This window comes from Muscardinus avellanarius (assembly GCF_963383645.1).
Source record: "Muscardinus avellanarius genome assembly, chromosome: 1".
Lineage (NCBI taxonomy): Eukaryota > Metazoa > Chordata > Mammalia > Rodentia > Gliridae > Muscardinus > Muscardinus avellanarius.
The window spans coordinates 159,709,905-159,733,415 of NC_137786.1; the positions used below are offsets into that span (position 1 = coordinate 159,709,905).

Sequence of the window (23,511 nt, forward strand, 5' to 3'; positions counted from 1 at the left end):
GGAGTTGTATTTCACTCTTATTACAAGTCGGCATCCTGGGCTCTCACTCCCCTGGGATTCCTGTGGCTTGCTTCTGAGGCATCCAGAGTTATGACACTGGTCAAAACCGCTGACCATGCCATTCCAAGCTAGTAGATGTGGCTTCCTTGACCTTCAGGGCAACAGTTTGATTGGGTTTGGGGGTGACTGGATTATAACTTTGCTTCCCCGGAAGAAAATGCTTTTTGCTGTGGGTTCTGAAAGTTCTGGAACAAGGTTCTAGGATACCCATGGTTTGAGAATGGAGTCTTTCACCAGGTGAGTCAATGCCTAATAATCCAGCATTCTTCAGTAATTAAGGAATGGCCATGTTAAAATACATGCCCTGGACTTTTAAAGCAACACATAATATAGGGTCAAAACAACAAAAAGATGTTCAAATAATTAACATTTGATATCAGCACTGCTACATGACAAGGAGTCACCTCTTAAACAACTCATTCTACTTCTCCAGCTTAAGTTTCCTCTTAAATATTGCATGCATTCTAGCCTTTGATCTGGGGGCTCAAGACTTTTCCTCTGTGATTATATCTTCCTGGAAACTAGAGAAAATTCTTGAGGGCATGGATATTTTCTTCTTTGAAGACTCGGTATTGCTGCTCTTTTTAAAGCATTATAGCTAAGAAGATTTTTCCTTTATTTCAAGTAACCTTATAATTACCTACATAGTTTCATAGACATAGCTTTTTTTTTTTTTCTCCATCTCTACTTGACACTAGGAAATTTGCAGATAGGATACAGGGACATAATAAAAAATACCTCTGATATGTGGTCTCTTTATAAGAAAGAGAACTTGTGGATTCCCAATTCCAAGCCCCATCATAGAGGGAAATAGAGAGCAGGGGGACTAAGAGGGAGTGTGCTCCATAAGCAAGGCTGGGCCCTTAGGGCAGGGAAGTCGGGTTCTTTGGGCAATGCAAAAACATAAAGCAGATGGAGCTTTTGTGCTAAAATCTGGTTAAACCAAAAGGAATTAAAAATAGAGAAAACTGTTTCTCATATGGGTCACAGTCATTTAATTAACATACCTGCCCTGGAATATTTAGTTAAGGAATTCCATGGCAATAAAAAAGTGAAATGCACACAGAAGAGCAAGCCTCTGTTTTTTCTTTTCTTCCTTCATTCAGTGATTATTATCATTTTAAAGATAACCCATGGTGGAAGCTCATAGCTTTGCCAGTAAAAGCAATGTCCTGCCATGGTTAAAAGTATGTTACAATTTGTGGCTGTGTACCCAAGATTTGACATGGAGTGGTGTTCTATTTCAACTCAATTTAATTATATGCTCCTTTTATATATCGTAGATGGCTCACACTAGCAGAATTGTTTTGCCTGGTGAAAAACTGGCCATGACTTGTCATAATGGGCTGGTTTATAGAACCACTGAAGTATAGTTACTGCCCATCATTCGGGAATTATGGCACCATAACAACCCTTTATTTACATATACTGCTGAGACAGTAAAAACAGCAAATAGATTTCTTAAATCGAGACGGCAGAAATTTCCCCCCAGGGTACTTGGCCCTCATTGTGGCAGTAACATATGCAAGTCTAAACAACTTTGGTGTCTCTATTTCGGCAGTGCATCATTTCATGGACAGTTTATAACTTTCTAATAATAAAATGGACTCTAAATTTGGAGTTGGGCTTCACAAACATTAGATGGTAATGCACACAGCAGAATCTCTAAGTGATTTGTGAGGAAGGCTTAAATTTTCTAATCACACTACTGCTGAGCAACTCTGCAACGGGGCTGGAGCAGAGTCAGTGGCAGGGCTACTGGGAGGTGGCAAATACCAACCCAGATGACACCTGACCTAGTTTACCTTAACACAGACACTGTATCTGGGAAAAGTCAGGGGCTCTTTTATCTTTAGAGTCCTAGGTCTTAAATAATCTTGGCTGTTCCCTTAAACAATAGAAACACTCCCTCTCTCCCCCTCTCCTCTTTCTTTCTGCCTCTTTTTTTCTTTCTGCCTTTCTTTCTTTCTTTCTCTTTCTTTCTTTCTTTCCTCATGATGTACCTTTGGGAAACACTTGTTGGGGTAAAGTATCATTCCCTCCGTGAATGTTATTTCTTCTGGGGTTTCAGGTAAATTTCCCTCTATTATTCTTGATTTCCTACTCACTTATAGAGCTGTCACTAGACTTTTAATACACACGCTTCACATGCATGTTACAAAGGCTTCCCCTGTGGTTCTGTTCCCAGAGTGGCAGATTCACCCCACCCACCCCTTTTTTGCCCCTAGCGAAGTTATGTATAGGTATGGTTAGCAGTTCTAGTCAGTGCATGGGCTGGGCTGATGTTATAACTCTGATTGCTACCAGTTATTCTTTAGTGACAGGCATTTGGCTCATGAAGGTCCAACTTTAAAAAGGGATCTTGTGAGTGCAAGCCATGGAAGTTGGGAAGGGTGTAGGGTGGACAGGGCCCTTGAGGGGAAAAAGTTTATGGCATCTGTGTTCTCCTGGATATCTTACTGCAATTATGGGATGCTGCTAATGATTGCTTAAATGGGACATACCTGTAATTGTCAAGTTCTAAAACATCTGTCGGGTAAAATGGTTTTAGGAAGATCTGCAAGTTTCTTGTGCTCAAGTACTCTCTAGGAGAGTCCTATTGGTTATGGCTGTAAGGGCAGGATGCATTACCCCCTCCCTCCCTTTAGGGTACCCACAGTGTTTGTACTCACCCCCAGAGGGCAGGCCTGTGCAACTGCCCCCATGCTGGCACGGACTGCGCTCACATGCGTCTGGGTAGAGCACACAGCCCAGCTTCAGCTCCGTCAGGCCCACCACTTCAGCAAAGCTGCTGCGCTTGTTCTGCAGAGGCAGCTCATTGTTATTCAGCATCACCGAGTCCAGGCAGCCCTGAAAGCCGCTGAGCACCTGTGTGACCCGCGTGTCGGTCAGGCTGCGGATGTTATCTGCCTGCACCAGGGCACCGAAGTAGATGGTACTCTCGGTGCTCAACGTCTGGAAGTAGAGGGGCGCCCTGCGCCTCTCTACATAGCTATCATCTAAAGACAGGCTGGTGAAATTGCGGTTAAGCTCCAGGAAGACCGAATGCCAGCTCCCATCGTTGACAGCACGGCCGGAGATACCCAAGATTCCGGGGCCGCTACCACAGTCCAGCTGGAACCATAGCTTGCCATCCACAATCTGTGTGGGAAGGAATACCAGAGTCCTTTTTAATTTGCATCTGGCAATATATTCTCAAAGACCGTTGGTCTAGCTAGCCTGAAAGTATCACAAAAGGCTGAAAATGGACATTGCTTTAAATCCATTTGTAAATCTGCTGTGGTTGGATTTTTAACACTCCCATTATCTGCCACAAAAAATGCATGCCTGGTACTAAAAACTCTTCTTGTAATTAGTGACATAAACATCATTTTAGAAATACACAATTCCATTGTTATTATTCTTTGAATTTTCACTTTTAAAATCCACAGCAATATCCTTGTTTAAGGTTGTTTATTTTCTTCACCCTTCTTAGTCATTTGCACCCATAGGAATGATCTCTGTGAACTCATTAACTCTTACTGTGCAACTACTCTGTGCTATGCAGTGCATAGGTTCCCTGGAGCACAAAGGGTTATTATCTCTTTCCTCCTGGGGCTAGTGGAGGAGATGACCATGTATACACACATATATTCTCCCTAAATAAGTTATATGAGTCTGCTGTATGGGAAAGAAAAAGAACAGGGATGAATAAAGTCCTCCTAGTTCCTAGCTTCATGTATTTTAGATTAAACACTAGCTAGATTAAACACTAGCATTATTCTTAAAACAGCCTTTTGGTATGCTACTCATCACAAAGTGCTCAGGGCTTGGCCATTTGCTTAGACTGTAGATTTAACAACATCTGGTCTTCCAGAAGGATCCTATAGCTAACTGCTCACACCTCGTGGAAGCTTCCAGCCCCTGGTCTAGGTACTTTAATAGAGAATTTCCTGCTTTGATGGCATGGTTGCAGACACTTCTGCCTCCCCCAAGAAGGCTAACCCCAGAGGGTATTATACCCAGGAAAGGAAGTACGTGTTGATGGAGAATGCCTCCTGGCAGACAGCTGCTGGGTAGCAATTAGTCCTCCATGGAGAGTCAGGTTCAACTTTTGCTAAGGAGATGAGATGGCCTTTGACTTCTCTGTGGTCTACCCTTGTCCATATTTCTAAGAAATGCTAGGTGGCTTTAGGATCATGAGAATGTGGGCCAGGGCCCTGTCTAGCCAAGTTTATATTTGGCCATGAAGGGATTCACAGCCAGAAACCACGAGACAAAAGCTTCTTTTTGGGCCTGTGTCTCTGACTAGCAAAGGACCCCGCAGAGGGCAGTGCCGGAGTCATGAAAGGGGGCTGGCTGTCACTGAGGAGCCGCTGGTGTTCGCATTTCTGTGCAGAGTACAGACACTTGTCAAGAGAAGAAAAGAAAAATGAAAGGAAAGGAAATGACAGGACAACACAGACCTTCCAGGTCACTAAACAGCTTCAGTGATATAAATATCAATGGAGTTCGTAGAAATAAGCCGGAACCATCTTTTTAAGATGTGTTTTACTCATGATAAACTCAGAGATTCTCATAGCAGCGCTCGTTTTCACAAGTAGGACGTTTCTTTATCTAGGGAGTAACATGTTCCAAGACAACTAACTCACAGGCATTTTTTGCCTCTGTGAATCCATGGATTCTCTCATCCTGGCATCTTCTCATCTGTATATAAAGTGCACCAGTTTATACCACATAGACATATTCCAGAAGTATAGAAGATTGGAGACTTGTGAACCTGGTAGAGCCAGGGAATTTGGGAAAGTTGAATCCAGTTCAGGCTCTGAGCCGAGTGTGGTGGCGCATACCTCTGGTCTCAGTACTTGGGAGGCTCAGACAGGAGGATCACAGGTTTGAAGCCAGCCCAGACAACTTAGTGAAACCATCAACAGCTTAGTGAGAGTCTGCTTCAAATTTAAAAAAAAAAAAATACAAAGGGCTGGGGAGTGTAGCACTTAGGTAGAGTGCCTCTTGGTTCAATTTTCAGTGCTGCATTTTATTTTAAGGGTATGGGGATAGAACCCAGGGCTATTCAACCTCCAAGCTACACCCCCTGTCCTATTTTTTATTCTTTTTATTTTAAAACAGGGTTGCACTAAGTTGAGGAGGGCCTCACTAAGTAGCTGAGGCTATCAACTAACTGTGATCCTCCTGTCTCACCCTCCTGAATGCTGGGATTACAATTGTGCGCCACCACGCCTGGCTACCAAAAAAAAAAAAAAAAAAAAAAAAAAAAAGCTAAATATTTAATTCTGGCTCCATCATGCACTCTTCGGGTCACTAGTATAAATGGCTTGGCCTTTCTTGGTGTGAGTTTGGAGAGAAGAGAGAAATGCTGTGGCTTAAGGATACTGTGTCCACTGCAGGACAGTTGGCCACCTCATACACACTTTATACATACCTACTCTACCCTTAAATATTAATGTTGAGATGTAAAAGGATTGGAGAAAAATCTTTATTTTTTTTTCAAAGGGATTTCACATGTAATCACATATAATTACTTTTACCATTTTTTTTTGTTGTTGTTCAACAAAATGGGCTGAATGGATGTTGTAAATCATACCAGAATACTTGCTCAGTGACAACTCCTGGATAATATCCATATTTGTATTTCAATGTAAGTAATAAAATGATCAAATGTGACTTTGGAGACTACTTTCTTCTGCCACAACCCATCTGCTGTTTTGCCCTGTGGCTCCAAAATGTGGTCCCTAGTCTATCATGGAAAATCTGGTGGCAGGGGTGTGATTCTTATAAGCTATTGTATAAGGATGTTCAATTAATTTATTATTTGGTGCATTCCACTTTCCTCCCCCCACCCCCTGCCCCTTTGGATAATAACCAGGTTACAAATTCACTCAGAAGGTCAACCATGACTCTGACCTGTTCACCTGCTTTCAAGTTCTGAACTAAGGAATATAAAATTATCCCAGATGAACACTAAGCACAATTGTTTTCTTTTCTTTTTCTATTGAAAAGTAACAGCAACAACATTGCCTAATGAAAAAAGGCAGATGACTATATGATTTTCATCTTTTTTGTTTGTTTATTTGTTTGTTTGTTTGTTTTTTTTCTTTTTGGTGGTACTGGGGATGGAACCCAGGTACCTTCTACCTCCAGGCTACACTCCCAGACCTATTTTATATTTTATTTGGAAAGAGGGTCTCTTAAGCCAGCAGAGGCTGGCTTCAAACCTGCGGGATCCTCCTGTCTCCGCTTCCCAAGCGCAGGAATTACAAGCGTGCGCCACCATGCCTGGCTATGATTTTTATCTTTTTATAAACAAAAAACATTTGGAGCTTCAGAATTCTAGAACTCTCCACCTTGTTTACGTGACAAGCATATGCTGATACCAAAATTTACCTGTTGAAGTTAATATTCTTTTGCCACTTCACAGGTATGTTATGCCAGGAAGAGAAAATAACACTTTGCTCTTTTCATATGTAAGAACTCTCACACTGGAAAAATAGACCCTGATTGCATTTAGTTTTTCTCTGTCTTCAGAATAGGGTATGCCTATGTTTTAAAGGATCTTTCTTTTCGTAGGTGAAGTTTTCTCAAATCAGAGGACAGGTTACTCTAAAAGAAATGGAGGATTACATGAAACTTTAAGAAAAGTCTATAACAATGATTCTGAAATGATGTGCTGGTTGGGGGTCAGGAATGACATGTGTAATTCAGGGAGTAGTGTCCCAATGTTAGAAAATAGATCTTCAGGTTTAGTTGAAATAATGACATGCTTTATTCCAGATCTTCGGTGGCTTGGAGCTTGGAAGACAATAAATCAGAGCTCTACACAATCATTTTTGTAGGAAAGTAGGATTTTCAATAAATAGTGTCAATTATGGCACAAAGTCTTAAAACTTCAGACCCTTGTTATGTGGCTCTAGAAAATGAAATATAATCACGGATACCTTGTGGGTAAAATTAAAAATCTATTTCCAAGGTTGTTATTAATAGATACCAACTAAAATATATTTTGTAGAAATAAATGGATAAATGATCATCCCAGCTCTCTGAATTTCTTCTTTGGATAAACCTTTATAACACTTTCAACTGCTTGCCTCTGTTGTATGACCACCCACTATTGGCTAGCTATCATTTTGAGCAAGTCATCAAACTCTCTGAGCCTCAGTTTTCTACCAGATACTCAGACCTATATAAAGGGGAAGGTGAGCCCGGCGTGGTGGTGCACGCTTGTAATCCCTGCGCTTGGGAGTCTGAGACAGGAGGATCGCACAGGTTTGAAGCCAGCCTCAGCTACTTAGTGAGGCTCTCAGCAACTTAGTGAGACCCTGTTTCAAAATAAAATATAAAAATAGGTCTGGGAGTATAGCCCGGAGGTAGAAAGCCTCTCGGTTCCACTCCCAGTACCGCCAAAAAAAAAGGGGGGGGGTGAATAAAAATATTTATGGGAATGTACTCTGTAAAGTTATGTATCTTATTATTTTTATAAAATATAATTATTATTTTTAACTCAATTTTCATTGATACTCTTACATAGATCCCTGAGCCCATTAATTTTGTGGGAAGCTTCCTCCTTGGTATCCATGTCAAGATGTGACCATGTCAAGTAGGAAGTTTTACAAAACAAATGAACTGCTTCTATTCCTTTGGGTCTTGGGGTCTCAAGCGAGCCATGTCTGAGAGTCATCAGAATGTAGTAATATATCATATGTAACTTACTTAAAAGATAGATTATTGATATTTCTAGATTAATAAGCAGTGTCTTCCTGTGCTTTTGCCATATTGGAGGTAAAAGAGTGGCATAGAGTCTATTCTCTTGATAATCTCTACTTACCTCTCTGCTCGTGGTGATCTGCCATATTCCTTTCTTTTTTTTTTTTTTTTTTTTTGGTGGTATTGGGATTCCTGGAAGCCCTTCTACCTCCGTGCTACACACCCAGACCTATTTTATATTTTTATTTGGAAACAGGTCTCTTAAGCCAGAGCGCCTGGCTTGGAACCTGCGCGATCCTCCTGTCTCCACCTCCCAAGCGCGGGGATTACAAGCGTGCGCCACCACGCCCGGCCACCATATTTCTTTTATAGGTGTGAAGAGAGTCCCAGAATCTACCCCTGTTTCCACTGTTTCTTTGGCTGCCAGGAATCTCAGAGTTATGCCTTATGCTCATTTGAAGTAGTTCTCCTTGATTCAGGTTTTAAATAATGTTATTCTTCCCTTCCCTGTTTCATTGGTTTGCTCTTGACCTTTTATTTTCATCTAAGTGGTGCTTTGATTTTACTGCATTTGGATGTTTCTGGTAATTCTGGAATCTCTTCTGGAAGATAAGGTATTGATGTTAGCTGGGAGAGTAAGTGTGTTTTATTGCTGTCAAGAAACAGTGATTTTTCCATCTATGAACATTTTCATTTTCCAAGGTCTTGATACAATTCTTAACTGTTTCAAAGGGGTACCCTACAGCCCACTGACTATCTGAAATACATTTTTGGAGAACATGCTCTAAAGTGGGAAAATATAAGCAAAGGAGAGGTGCAATTTAAACAAAGCATTTCAGCTTAGTCGTTGAACCAAAGCACAAGGCACACACTGTACCTAAAGCCAATGAAATTAAATCTTGCATGAGGCTGCAAATGTTAAGCAAACAGATTCAAATCCCCTAAGTGGATACTGCTGGTGACTGTAGGAGACTAGCCACGGTGGTTCAGTACAGCTGTGTCCTGCCTTGGTCAAATTCAGCATATGAAAAGCAAACTTACTGAACAGAGTGGGGGTGACGATTTGAGGCACATAGGGATTAACGGACGGGTTCCTTCAAATGGCAACCATCCCTCGTTTATTAGGAATCCATTTATAGAGCTTCGGTTTACACGACTTTCAGAAACACACTTGTTTCGTGAAATACAATATACCTTAGGAGCTAAAGCTGCCTAAAAGGTTTAATTATTCTTCTTTACATCCCCAGAGATCTGCACATTTTAGACATTTGTCAGCAAAGTGTCAAATGACAAGCTCCATATTTAGGGTCAAGCTATTCAGGTCCACTATTTTTTGTCCTCTCTCAAATTTAGTGCTCTACAGAGATTTGCTAATAGAAAGTATCTGCCTCACAGGGAGGCTGTGCAAGCAGTAGTCTTGTGTAGAGCTTGGAGTAAGAGAGGCCATCAGTGAGACTCAGCCAGAGCCACTGGGAGCTGGAGCTTTGAATGTGCAGGGCACCTTCCCACCAATTACCTACAACCCCACCTCTTAGGGATATTTAGAAAACCATCTTCTGAGCCAAGGCAGGCTGCTTCAAGGGCCAGGAGCACATAAAAACAAGTCTTAGGTTTCTGAATTCTTCTTCCATCATGGATATTTGATTTGAATACATTTTCTCTAAAACTGTGCTTCCAAAGTACTTCTCTTATTTTCTTTTTAAACATTGCTTTCCATTCCAGAGCTAAAATTATTCTCTGAGTTGAGTAAGGACGGACAATGGGAGATTCACCACTAAAGTAGCCAACTTTTAAACTCCAATGCTCTGCTCCCTTACTTTGGGAAGCCTGAAGTAGGCATGTCAAGGGGGTAGGAGAGATTTCTAGCATTTCACTTGGATGAGCACTTTTTACTGGACCAGCTCTGAGTGCTTCTGAAAAGCACTTGCAATGGGGTAGCGTAGCAACCGGTCAAAATAGCATCAGATGCAACATGTCTTCCTTCTTCTTTCCTCATACTATATCTGTAGATGCCCCAGATGTGATTTTTTTTAAATAAAATGATTTATACTGGCAAGATAGGGAGACGAGGAAGGCATGGAAGATACAAGTGTGAAGTGAGACACACTGGACTGTGGGTCCAGAACTTGACACTTGTGAGCATGCAACCCTGGGTAAATAAGTACTCTGAACCACTGTCATCCTCTTGATCAAATGGAGATAACATGTAACAAACTTATTAACTTTAAAATTAAAAAGTGATGCACATAAAGTTTTTTTTTATCATAATTGCTGTTGTTTTTATGAGAGCACTAGAAGCCCTAAGCTGGATTTGTCCTAAAGGAAACCTGGCCACCTTAGGAGGCTTTTCAAAGCTGGGAAATATTGGGCTATTTGGGTTATCATAGGATCCTTGGAATCTTCTATACCCCAGATTTCCAGTTTCTTCCTTTAGCAAAGAGAAGAAAGAGAATATGCCTTCGGAGGTCAGTGAGTATAAATCCAGGTGGCAGAAGAGAACACAGCCAGTCCTTTTGAAGGACCACCCTTCCTAGTATTGACTAGGAGATATGTTCTAATGACCTAGCCCATGACAGCTCAAAGGAGGCCCAGTCCTTGAATCCACTCTAGAGGGAGATGCCCCAATCTACCAAAAGCCAATGTTGGAGCCAGATACTCCACAGGAAATGGGGTGTTGGCACACTTCCCAGTTCTCTTGCAGCTCCCTCTTTGCCCTGAAGTCTGCTCTGGTTTTATAAATTCAAAAGACAAAGTGATTTCAACAGTATCCAATCTAAGAGCCAAATCACTCACACGAGAACCGAGTGTAGGAAAAGAGAGCCCTTTTTATGTACCTTCAGAATTATGCAGGGATTGGCTCTGGTGTACATTATAATCCCATTGCTTTGCAGGGTTCGCAGGCGCAGAGCTAGCTTGAAGTCCTCTTCTTTGCTATTTTCAGAAAGCCGATACTTGATGTAACTGTTTCCAGCAAAGCTGAGAGAGGTGTGCCCTGAGAAGACCATTACAAAAAGACATATATTCTTTTAACATCCAGAAATGAGTATGGGCACAGAAAAATCACCCAACAACTCCCAAACAAGCTGGCTAAAGACCATGGCAAGTTAATGAAGGCATTGGGGACCAGTTTTCATAAAAAAACCTACTTCCCCACTTTATGTCATATTCTAAATTCCAAGTTAAAAAAAAATAACCAGACAGCTTCCAAAAAAATCTCAGTTGTCTCACACCAAGGACAATGTAGTAAACTCCATAATCTGGATTTTATTAGTGTCCCAGCTGCCACTTTCTAAAATTAGCATTATTAAAAGATAACTCTTCATGCCTTTCTGATCCCCTTATGTACTTAAGAATTTTCAATTCTATGAATCAAAGAAAAGACAACAAGACTGTTTTCAGATAATATCCACATTTCTCAACTATTCCAATGCCAATCCATATCCTCAACTATCTCAATGCCAAATAGCCAATTTACATCATTTGCACTAATGCTGGAAAATAAAGGTAACTGATTTAAACAAAATTCATGGGTAGTCTCAATTCCACTTTCTGGCCATTTATATCAAAGTTTCCCTTACGAGAATTTTTAGTCCAACTTATCATTGCCTGATTCTGAGTTCACCATTGTTTTATTATTGCCTCCAATTTTATGATTTAACAAGCAAAAGCAAGGTTGAAAAGCTGCTCTGCCTGGATGAAAGGTAGAAAGTGTGGACATAGACGAAATGGATGATGATCATGGACAGTCAAGAGTGTTCTACATAGAAAGAAGTTTGGCAGAAAATGACACCAGAAGTTACATGACTTGTCTTTATGGTCACCCAAACATCCACTGCTTATGTGTATGGCATGGGTGCTCGGTAGGAGCAGCATTATTTTCTTTTAAACTCAAACATGAAATGATATGTGCGAGCATCCTGGCTGTCCCTCTGCTTCACGGGCAGTTCGATGCTTGAAATCAACTTATGAAAGGGCTCTGGCTTTCATTTGTAAGAACAATGCTTCTCTTTGCAAAGACTGAATATCTAAAACCCAGGGCTTAGAGAAGAGCCTTGTGCATATTAGGGATAATTAATTTTTATTCCCATTGTAATTACTATTATTATCATCACTTAACATATTTCTTGAGTTCCAAAATTTATACCAGTGTACCTGGATTTTTAAGTATATCTTATAACAAAAGGAGAAGTCTATTGGTACCAAAAATGAATAATATTCTTTTTAGAGGAAAGAAGCATCTGAAAATATATAAATTAAAAGAAATATTGAAATTGAGTGAAGATCAGAAGCAGAGGATCATTGATACTAAAAAAAGCCTCAATATTGGGTTTTCTCTCCTTCTGATGCAGAATTTAGCACCTTTTCTCTCTGGAATGTGGACTTTGCTGTGCATTTCCAGTACAGAGTTGTCTTAATCAGCTCTCTAGGCTGGGTTTACTCTATGGAAGGCTAACAGGATTGACTTGGCTCTACCTTCTGTTGATCTTTGCTTTGCAGCTATGGATTTGTGCAGCCCTCTTAACTTCAAAGGCCATGCCACAAATATTCTGACTCCTCTGCCCAGCCAACATCCTTCTGTTTTCAATAATGTCACACCTTTAAATATGTGACATAACTGTGAATACATGTTATAGTCTCCCCTTTGTATAAGGAGCCCAGTCTTTACATGTTTCCTTAGCACAAGCTGTTGCTGTAATAAGTCTCAAGTAAATGTGAGAGTAGATATTAGCTAAGGTCTGCTCTGAAGGAAAATATTGCATGTCACAGAAATGTCTTCTGGAAGAGCTTGGGTGGTGTGATTTACTCAAAGGCAAGTGTTTAGGAATATAAAATTAGGCCCTCATCATCCCCTGCCTGCCACTCTGCACCTGAGCACTCTCCGAGCTTTCCTGGTGGACATTGGCAGAGGAACGGTCTCCTGCTGGCCTCGTAACCAACACACTGCATGTCTCCTGGACACGGCTTCTCCATGCAAGGATCGTTGGACCCGGGACACAGTCCTCCTGTGGCAAAGGGGAAATATGCATGATCAGTACACAAAGTAGCCCACATTTTGGGAAGCATGGTAATGGCTCAACAGCTGGGCTCTACAGGCTCTGAGCAGAGTAATAAAGAAGCCACCTAGAAGCAGAAGCACCCACATGGGTTTCACCTACATCTGCCTAAAGCTCACCACCAGATTAGATGCAAAGAGTAAATAGAAACTGGGCATGATGTTTTGCAATTGTAGCCCCAGCTACTTGGGAGGCTGAGGTGGCAAGATCACTTGAGCCCAGGAGTTCAAGATTAGCCTGGGCAACATAGTGAAAAAGATTTTATATGTGTGTATGTATATATGTTCATATGTGTATATGTGTGTATGTATGTATGTACATATATGTGTATATGTATGTATGTATGTGTATATATCTCTATATATCTATATCTATCTATTTCTATATATATCTAGGGCTCAGCCTTTTTGGCTAAAATATGTTCATGTTGCACTTAAAAACCAAGTTCAGACAAAGAAAGATCTCCATGCAAAGGCTCTGCTAGTATTTAATATAAATTGGAGTGGGGTTCCTGCATCTGCTAGTATTTAATATAAATTGGAGTGGTGTTCCTACATCTGTACACATCACTTAAGTTTAGATTTCTTCTTCTACTGCTTGTCTTTGTCCTTCATAAAAAACTTGGGGTTGAAAATGCAAGATGCACTAGCTTTGGATTTCAGAGGAAAGAAAAAAGATGTTTCTAAAGAAAATTATGACTAATTCTAAAGCGTGAAAACACAGCTCATAGTGTTTCCTAATTCCTTCTGCTACAACGCTATTTTATTGATTAGCTATAAGTGTGCGTTATGAGCTGTCAAAAATAGCAGTATTATCTTTGGCAAAGAAAGGCTTCCTTTGTACCTGTTCAGTGCTCACAGCACTGTAAGATAAAAGGTTAATTCCTTAGAAGGAAAAGCCTGGAAGGAAGATTATCTGACTAAGGCAGAATCCAGGACCCATGTGAGTTAGGTCAGAACTGTGGTGAGCCCAGATATGTAGCCACTGAGGGAAGTGCTCTTTACAAAGAATTTAGGCATTTCAACTGTAATCAGCCCTCTTTCAATCTGGCAAGAGCTTAGGTGGTAACAGGAAAGGAGTCGCAAATTAAAACTAACTCACAACCAGAATGGTTATTTCCTAACTGGGTCAGCAGTGGCCTAGGGGATCACCACTTCCTAGTGACCGGAGAACAGACCAGACATCAGCAGCTCCGTCCCCTTGGAGAGAGCTGGCCCATTACCACTCTCCTTTATACAATGGCTCTTCCCTTGTCATTAGTTTGGTGTTTCATGATCCACTCATTTCTTCCAGGAGAAAGAAGAAATGTAATGCTAACTATATATGAATACTTTAAAAACTAATCTGCAGGAGGAGCAGTATAAGTAGCACCAGCAAAATCAGAATTCACAAATCCTATTTTCCACTGGTTTACAGCTCCATCATAAAAGGCACTCTTGGCACTGATCCAGCTTACAAAGTCTTAGAAGATGAAGGCACTTTTAACTGGAAAGTTAGAATGATCTCTACAAATAGTTCTATGGGACCCAACTGCCCTGAAGTATATCTTCTAATTTTCTTCCCCCCAAATCTTTATTCCTGTCTTAATCTTATTCATATTCATGAAGTTTAAAAGAGCTGTTTGACCATCTCATAACCCGTTTCAAGAGGCTCTGGTAACTAGTTCTTAAATAATAATTTTTGGTGTACTCATTCAACAAAAAATTTTAAAAATATTAATTCAGTAAAAGACCCATTTAAGACCAATGAGGTGATATGTCTGGGCATATAAATAATGCCAACATGCAAACGCAGAATACTATAGAATAAAATAATTGTTTTGACAGAGGTATGTGAGTACAGTGGGAATACTAGAGGAGGAAAAATTCTGTCTCCTGGGAGAATGTCAGAAATCTTCATAGAGAAAGGAAGTGTTTTATTTTATATATTTATATATTTATTTATTTATTTATTTATTTATTTATTTTGGTGGTACTTGGGGTGGAACCCAGTTTTAACTGGATGTGTTGACACATACCTGTAATCTAAGTATCTGGGAGTCTGAGAGGAGGATTGTGGTTTCAAGGCTAGCTTCAGCAATTTAGTGAGACCGTCGGAAGCCTAGCTGTTTCTACGTTTAAAACAATAAAAAGGGCTGGGAGAATAGCTTGAAAGTAAAGTAGCCCTGGGTTTAATCCCATAAGTAAGTAAGAAATCAGACAACCAAGGTTAGTGCCTTAACATAGGCAGCATGTCTTTTTGTTCTTTCACAGTAAATTCAAAACTCTTCCAGTGAAATCTCTTGTTTCACGTGTGTATTCATCTCTGTCTCTGACTGCTGCACATTTTTAGGTTACTTCTCAACATTAATCAGTATTTAGCATAGGCCAAGAGATTCAAATCAAGCCTATGCTAGCCTCAGTCCCATGACAGTGACCATGTATAACACACACACACACACACACACACACACACACACACACACACACACACCATCAAATATCTGTAACTGCTGGATTATCTGGTATTACCTTCCAATTAGACATAAATAGTTGTTTATATTTGTAAGAAATCTGTTACTTTCCATTCCATACACTTTCCTTTTTCCTTTTCCATTCTGTTGTACCTAGCCCAAGCAAACTGCCTCTGTAAGTTTTTGTTTCTAAGATACAGCAAAAATGATTACATTTGTAATCTGTCCTGCTCTTATGTAATTGCTAATTGCTACATTGCTATAAAACCTTGAATTATCAAATATCCACTGTAAAAGCGATTCTTTCGAAGGATAAAATGAGCTAAATAGTTTCAGGGCTGTGATGGTAAAGTTATGTATTCTCATAGGAGTTGTGATAACATTTAAATAAAATAAAGCAAAAAATATCAGTGAGTGTTAAAATTCAGCATTACTACTTTTTATTTGCATGCTTTGGCTTTTTTTTTGTCATCAGTTCTGCCCTGATAATTAGTACAGGGTTTCTCACTTTATTTCCCATATCTCCTACTTTGGGTTAAAGCTTAAAGACATTAGACCACCAACTTAGAGATCTCAAATCTCTAGCTCCTAATTTTCTTGTGTCATAATGCATGACAACCCATATAATTAAACCACAGTCCCTAATTAATGGACTATGCTAGAGCAGTTCTCCACTTTGAAAAACATAGCTTGAGGATACATTTAAAACATTAATATAAACATCATAATAGATAAATTCTAAAGTTGATAATATTCAAATAAATATTAGATAAATGATAACACATATTTATATTCATTCCAGGAACCATTGGCTTTTGTAAGTTATTTTCCTTTATTCTTGTTTTAATACATTTTTTAGGGCTAAAGGGACAATTTTTATTAAGGAATGTGTCTTCTGATGCTTTAATTTTTTAGATTTATTTTGGTGGTACTGAGGTTCCTGTAAGCTCTTTTCTAGTCTACACTCCCAGACCTATTTTATATTTTTTTATTTGGAAACAAGTTCTCTTAAACCAGTGAGGCTGGCTTCAAACCTGCGTGATCCTCCTGTCTCCAGCTCCCAAGCGCAGGGATTACAAGTGTGTGCCACCACGCCCGGCTCTTCTGATGCTTTAAAAGTCCTTTAAGACCCAATTCCTAGCCTGGGATGTACTCAGCCATAAGCATTGCATCTAGCCATTTGGTGTTGGGTTGCTCTGATCACTGGCCTACTCTCTTATAGCTCAGGGAAGAATGAAGGCAGACTAGAACCTGCAAGTCAGTATACAGGCTACTTCCTCCTTAGCTGGGGACAGATGGGATCTTGTGCACACACTGCAAACTACTCCTAGTAAAGAGTTCTGAAGTTACTGAAAAACAGGTTCTACAGAAGAAAATGTCCTCCCTATCCTTCCCTCTCTATAAACTGTCATAAGAAATTAGATCCTTTCTGAAATGTATATTGTCAAAGAAAACTGACTTTGGAAGTTCAACACAGAAAAATGTCATGTGTCTCTAGGTCTCAGATGGACCCCAGGTTTGTGTTCTGGGAACACTTTTGGGATAATGATCTTCTCTCCAGTCAAAGTCTTAAGTTAGCTACATAAAATCCAGTAACTTTAAGTGAATGATGAGGGGTTAACTTGTTTTTGGAAATCACATGTTTATATTATTCCCCTTGCAGAAAATGTACATAACTATTATTGTTAAGAGCCTCAAAGACCCTCTTTTTGGTGGCAGAAAGTGCCTCATCAGCTCCTGAGTACCAGTTAAGAGACAACAGTGTCAATTCCTTTTGGCTTCGGGGAGCACGTTTATCTTATTAACTATCATTAAATAATTCAGGTTTAATGAACTTGTGCTGTGTTCAGTGACAGCTTGGAGAGTTGGGGCTCATAGACCTGCATGTGAAACATCTCTAGGCATCCATAAATTTGGTGCCAGAGTGAGCATGAGGGAGAAGCATCCCACTTTATCAAACCAGATGACACCATTTATTGTATGCCAGGGCAGGACCAGACATTTTTAGTTCCTGTCATAACATAAAGCAGGCAGAGTAAACTCTGTTCCCCTTCCCCAGGTCCCCTCAGGAAGGCAAGAAAGTGTAATCCAAAAGGGTACTGATTGTATTGACATGTTGCAGAACTGGAATTTGGTCTCGGCTAGTTATTTGACTTATTCACTGTGTGTTCCTGAACAAGTTGCTTGGCTTTTCTGGTTTTGATTTCCTTTTCAGAAAAATCAGAATAATGATTCTTCATAGCATTGTGAAAAGTAAATAGGCTAGTATATGTGAAAGCAACTCAGAAAGATTGTTTAAAACTATTTTTTAAAAATGGTCTCAAAACTGGAGACCCTGACTTGACTTCATAATGGAGCAGCATACTGACCTCGGGCATAATCATTTTACACGCTGACCTTATTGGGCTCGATGCATGATGTGTAAGTTGACAAGTGACAGGAAATACTGTGTGCAGTAGAGGAAAATGAGGCTAGAGCTTTTCACCCATCAGTGCAACAGGCCATGTGAGCTGTGTCTGTACTACCTTCTCCATCCTAGGTGCGGGTATTCTGTACACACAGCCCCTCCACCAGGAGAAATGTGCACAGAGTATGGTCATTCCCTGAAAGAAATTTTTCTATCTCCCGAGATTTACTCAGGTGCAAATTTACATCACTCTCCATGGCACTGACCACAGATGATTCACTTGAGCAGAAACTTCAGCGCTTTGGAGCATTCAGGGAGATGGGTGGTCCTCTTGAGGTCCTCAAGTAGATCTCAAAACCATATTTACGACTCTCCTCAACTCCCTAGTCCCCATGGTTTCCTGGACTAAGTCTACATCATTAGCTAATACATCAGCATCTATCTATAATTCTTATGCTGCCACTGTGAGCTGTCTCAACCTCCTGATTTATGTCCTTGTCTCATTACATTGAAGAATCCAATAACTAATGGTAAACATCCACACCCTGAACTCACAGGCTTTGCTAAAATTCCATGTACTGGCCAATTCCATCTAAGTCAATGAGCTGCCTTCTTAATTCATGGCTTGCAAGAAGTTTGTTTGTTTGTTTGTTTGTTTGTTTATTGGTGGTACTGGGAATGGAACCCTTCTACCTCCAGGCTACACTCCAGACCTATTTTATATTTTATTTGGAAACAGGGTCTCTTAAGCCAGCGTGGCTGGCTTCCAATCTGCGCGATCCTCCTGTCTCCACCTCTCAAGCATGGGGATTACAAGCGTGTGCCACCACGTCCAGCTTGCAAGGAGTTTTAAAGCATCTTCTCAGGGAGTCTCAGCCTTGAAGTGTTCTCATGTCTTGTGTGTGTGCCCAGAAGCAAAGTCTCTCCTAGAATGCTGTTTGCTAGACTCAGCCACCTTTTCTACACCCTCCTTGGCAGCTATTGTCCTGGGATGGGGTATATAAAGAAATATTCATGCTGAGTAGCAGGGCCAAACCCATCTTCGAGTCTCACCCATGTGGAAGATGGGAATATGCAGGGATGTGTTTTTTAAGAATGGAAAACACAAAATTTCTAGTTTGTAGGGGGAATCTTTTTAAAAATTCAGGGACAATACTAAGGGTTATTTGAAATCACTGGGATTGGGCCTGTTGGCTCTCTTCTGAGAAAATTAACATTAATTAACCAAGAGAAAACTCAATCTCAGATATTTCTATACTTTCAAAACACTCATCAAGCCAGGCTTGGTGGTGCACGCTTGTAATCCCCGCACTTGGGAGGTTGAGACAGAAGTACTGCACAGGTTCAAAGCCAGCCTCTGCTACTTAGTGAGGCTCTCAGCAACTTAGTGAGACCCTGTTTCCAAATAAAATATAAAATAGGTCTGGGAGTATAGCCTGGAGGTAGAAAGCCTCTGGGTTTCACCCTCAGTATCACCACAAACAACAACAAAAACAACAAAAACAAAACTCATCAAGACCAAGTTTAAGTTTTTTACTGCCTCACAGGAGCCTTCATAATTTTTTTTATTGTGCTTATTAGAAGTGCATTATCATAACCTCCTACAAGCAAGTTCCGTTAACCTGTTCAGTTGAATTCATCCCAAGACTGTCCATATTCCTTCCCATCCAGCCCAAACAAGCTCCTTGTCATCTTCCCGACACTGAGATGCTGCTTCACACTCCATGGGGGAAGAGGACCCATCACATCAGCCTTTCTCACCATACATCTCCAGCACCCTGCCTAGGGTCTGGTATGAAACAGTATTCTATTAACTGCTGAGTGAATGAGCAACTAAAACAATACCCAAATATTTGGGCTTTTCTCATCAATACTTTCTCTATTTAAAATGCTTTCCTTGCTTGGAAAATACCCATTATGACAAGCTTCATTGCTTCCAATGTCTTTTTTGTATTCCTCAAGTGGAACTGATGACTCCCTTTTTTTTGCCTCCTCAGTGCCCCAGTTATGCCACCTGTAACTCCACATAGCATGTATTTGTTTACAGTCAGGGAGCAGTTGTGCTGCTGTTGTTTGGAAAGAGGATTCAGAGGGGGGTGGTGGTTAATGACAACTGTCCTTAGATATCTGAAGGTTAGCTACAGACAGGTTGGGCTCTGTGCAGCTATAAAGGACAGAACTCCATAATACTACAAGAAGATAGATTTTAGTGCACCATTGTATGAAACAGAAGATCATTTCTGGGCTCTCTTGTGAGCCTCTGGCAGTGGTGCTCAAACCTTAGCTGAATTTCTATGTCAGGAATAGAGCAAATTGGATATTTTTGTAATGTATTGAGTGACTTCTAAGTTACTTTCAAATCTGCACAGTTGTAGTAAAAATATAATGGTTAAAAGATGCCTTGAATAAGGTGGTCAGGTATGAATCCTGGCCCAGCCACTCACTATGTCTGTGAACTTGAGCATGTCGATTGACTTTACCAAGTCTTCGTTGCCTTAATTTTTGAAGAAAGTTAATGATATCTACCTTATTAAGTTATAGTAAGGGTTTTATATGTGTAAAAAATAGCATGGAAACTGGTCATGGCTCAACACATGTTAGTTGTCATGTCTGTCCCTGGCTTGATCTACAACCCTGAACTGCACACTTGCTAGTTTCATGCTGTGGTTCTCACTGTGTGGCCTGGAACCCTTCATCCTGCCACCTGGCTATTCTGGGCATCCTTTCTCACCTTGCTCAGGTAGTATCAACTCCAGTGCTTCAGCGATCCTCTCAGTACCATGACTACACCCTGACAGTGTTCTCCCCTGCTGTCTGAAGGCATGGCTGCTGTCTCATTCATCATGGAGAACTTTACCCGTGTTAATGCTCCATTCATTTCACTAGGAGCCCAGGGTCCATTTGTGTCCCAGAGCTGGATAAAGATGACAAATCAGACATTCACTTTGGCCACAAATCCCATCAAAAACATTGGCTTTAAACTGTGATGGACTCACCGGAGCCCATTCTCTAGGCAAGTGTCTCATTTTTATATATATTTCTATAGGAGACTATTGAAAAGTCAGTGAAAAATTTAAAACATGAACTATCAGCCTAGCCCTATGGCTTTTTCTGATGTTCTTTCCTCTTGCTTCCCTTCTGGGGGATCCAGGACACGTTATCATTGCCCATTTGTTTAAGTTGGGGTTAGACTTTCTTATTGAAATGACTATATTCACTGAACATCTGAGGTTCAGTGGGAGCCAACTCATAATGCCAGAACTTTGTGTTTTTTTGAAGTTCTGTTCAAATGTAATGCTTGGTGGTGGCTAGAATTTAATGAGCTTATTTGGCACTAAAGTTTAAGTCTGCTTTCATTTTTTTTAACACAAGTCAGCATTTTGGTTCAAGATGCTAATGATGATAATTGGACCTAAAAAAATCTGCATGAGAAAAAGATAAGCTGGAAGTTGGGCTGAGGATAGACTCCTGAGGACAAATCTATATCTGTATTACTACCCCCTTCCAAATGAATAGCCACCTCTATCATGATAATTATTCCACTGAGTGGTGGGGAAAGTCCACTTAATGAATCTATTGGGCTCTCAAGGCAAATGGATTAGTAGCTAGTATGTGTGTGTATGTGTGTGTTTTGGGGGGAGGAGTGTTCATTGAATTAAATGTCCTCTTCCATCCCATAAATGAGAAAATGCCTAAAAATGTCCACTGCTTACCTTAACAATGCTTCAGTATATTTTTTATTTAGAAGGGAACCATAGAAGCCAGAGGGCTATTCCTAATACAACCAAGACCTTGCCTCCTGTACATGGAGGAAATTTTTTTCCTCTTTACCTTGCTGTGAGATTTCTCCAAGTTTAATTTTCTGATTGGAAGCCCCAGGCTACATGTGTAGACTCCTAGGTTGTAGCCTAAACTTCCTGTTTACATCTGAGTGCTGGGCTTCACATTTTCAGTAAGCCAGAGCTCTGCCTGGGTAGGATTGTATTATGAGGCTGGCAGCCAGTATGCTAGAAAAATTGGGTTATTTGAATATTTTTATAAAGTATTTAACACTGAGATTATAACTCACATTAAACAATAAACACACAGAAGAGCCCCTGTTCTTAAGAGCAGATAATAAAATTGGGACCAAGGGGACCCATGGTAAATCAGCAGACTACTCTCACCAGTGGCACATTCCCAGGCAATGCACCTTGCTACCACATTTATAAAATTAAGATTAACATACATCCCTGCTGAAGATGGGACTGGGCCAGACAAACTTCTGAGCTCCTTTTACTTTATAGCTTAGTTATAAGAGTGACTTGAAGACTAGAAGGGACTGAGTGATTGGCCTGCCTATGCACAGAGCTCTTGTTGAAGAAATACTTTTCAAACACAGAAGGCTGACTCTTGGGCTATCTAGAGGCTAAATCAGAAAAACTGGCATTCTAGATCTACGGGGAGTAGCAGGGTTTTTGAGGACTAAACAGAAATCCTAGACAGGGACTTCACCTTCAATCTTACTGCTTTTAAAACATTATGCTGCTAGGTATGGGTGGTGAACACCTATCATCCCAGTACTTGGGAGGCTGAGACAGGAGGGTTGAGGTTTAAGGCCATCCTCAACAACCTAGTGAGGGCCTCAGCAATTTAGCAAAACTCTGTTTCAAAATAAAAATAGGGCTAGGAGGGTAGGTTGGAGACAGAACGCCCCTGGGTTCAATCCCTAGTATCCCCCTTCTCCCTTTCACACACAAAAAAGATATTAGTGTCTTATACAAACTATAGAGAAAACCCTTTTACCTCAAACAGGAATTATGCCTCTAAATCCCCCCCCCTTAAGGAAATTCTGCAAAACCTGCCCTCTCTCTGTCTCTTTTTGGTAAATTCTTATGCACCCCTGAAGACCTAACACACAAATGGATTCTGTATACAAATATCACAGAAGGCCATTCAAGGCACTTGGTGCTTTCTTCTTTAGCACTTCTTATGTTGGTATTATGGCAAGTAGGAGCCCACAGCTGGCTTCACCATAGCCAGCTCCTAAAGGCAGGGCTCTATAGTGTCATTTTACTTGGGACCTTCAGTGTCAAGGGCACTGCTTCCTCCACAGACTTTTGCTCTAAGTCCTCAGAGTACAAGGATTAATAAGAGGGAGCTGGATGCAATAGCACATGCCTGTATCTCAGTACTTGGGAAGCTGAGACAGGAGGGTCCCAGGTTTGATATTAGCCTCAGCAACTTAGAGAGAGCCTCAGAAACTTAGCCAGAATTTGTTTCAAAATAAAAAAAAAGGATGCCTGCGAGTGTGTATGTGTGTGTGTGTGTATTTGTGTGTGTCTGGGAGGTAGAACACCCCTTGGTTCCTTCCCCACTATCAGAAATTAATAATAATAACAATAACAACAATAATAATAATAATAATAATAATAATAACATGGATTAATTAGATGGTATAGTTTCTCCTGCAGTGTCTGCCCTGCCCTATTCTAACCCCCTTTTGAACCCTATTGTGAATCCCTGAAAGGAGGTACTAACAGAGCTTTGGTGCATAAATCAGTGTGCCTGCAAAGGCCTGGACAGCTGGCCCTCATAAATTCTGTATGATGGTGACATCTGCCAGAAATGCATTGCTACATTTCTAACATGTATACTCTAAGTTACTTTGCAACACATTTGCATATTCCACAGGTCTGGTTAACATTGCCTCTACCTGATGAAAATATAAACAGAATTCACTGGGTTCCATGGGGTGAGTGCCGGCACTCCTCTGGGTGCTTGAAAGCTGCCAGAACATCTCTTGGAGGGAGCTGTGGTCTATAGGTTCTTCCTATGATAAACTCATTCTCCAAACT

The 23,511-nt window shown here is 40.6% G+C and overlaps 1 protein-coding gene across 1 annotated transcript in view; it reads right to left on the reverse strand.

Moving 5' to 3' along the window:
• Window positions 1-23,511, reverse strand: part of FAT3 (FAT atypical cadherin 3) — a gene marked incomplete at its 3' end in the record, with an annotated part of 543,245 nt that overhangs the window by 22,215 nt on the left and 497,519 nt on the right. Inside the window, exons 15-17 of the mRNA XM_080689108.1 lie at window positions 12,630-12,764; window positions 10,596-10,753; window positions 2,733-3,201 (exon numbers count right to left, since the gene is read on the reverse strand). Coding sequence (XP_080545234.1) covers window positions 2,733-3,201; window positions 10,596-10,753; window positions 12,630-12,764 — 762 coding nt within the window. The remainder of the gene's footprint in view (window positions 1-2,732; window positions 3,202-10,595; window positions 10,754-12,629; window positions 12,765-23,511) is intronic.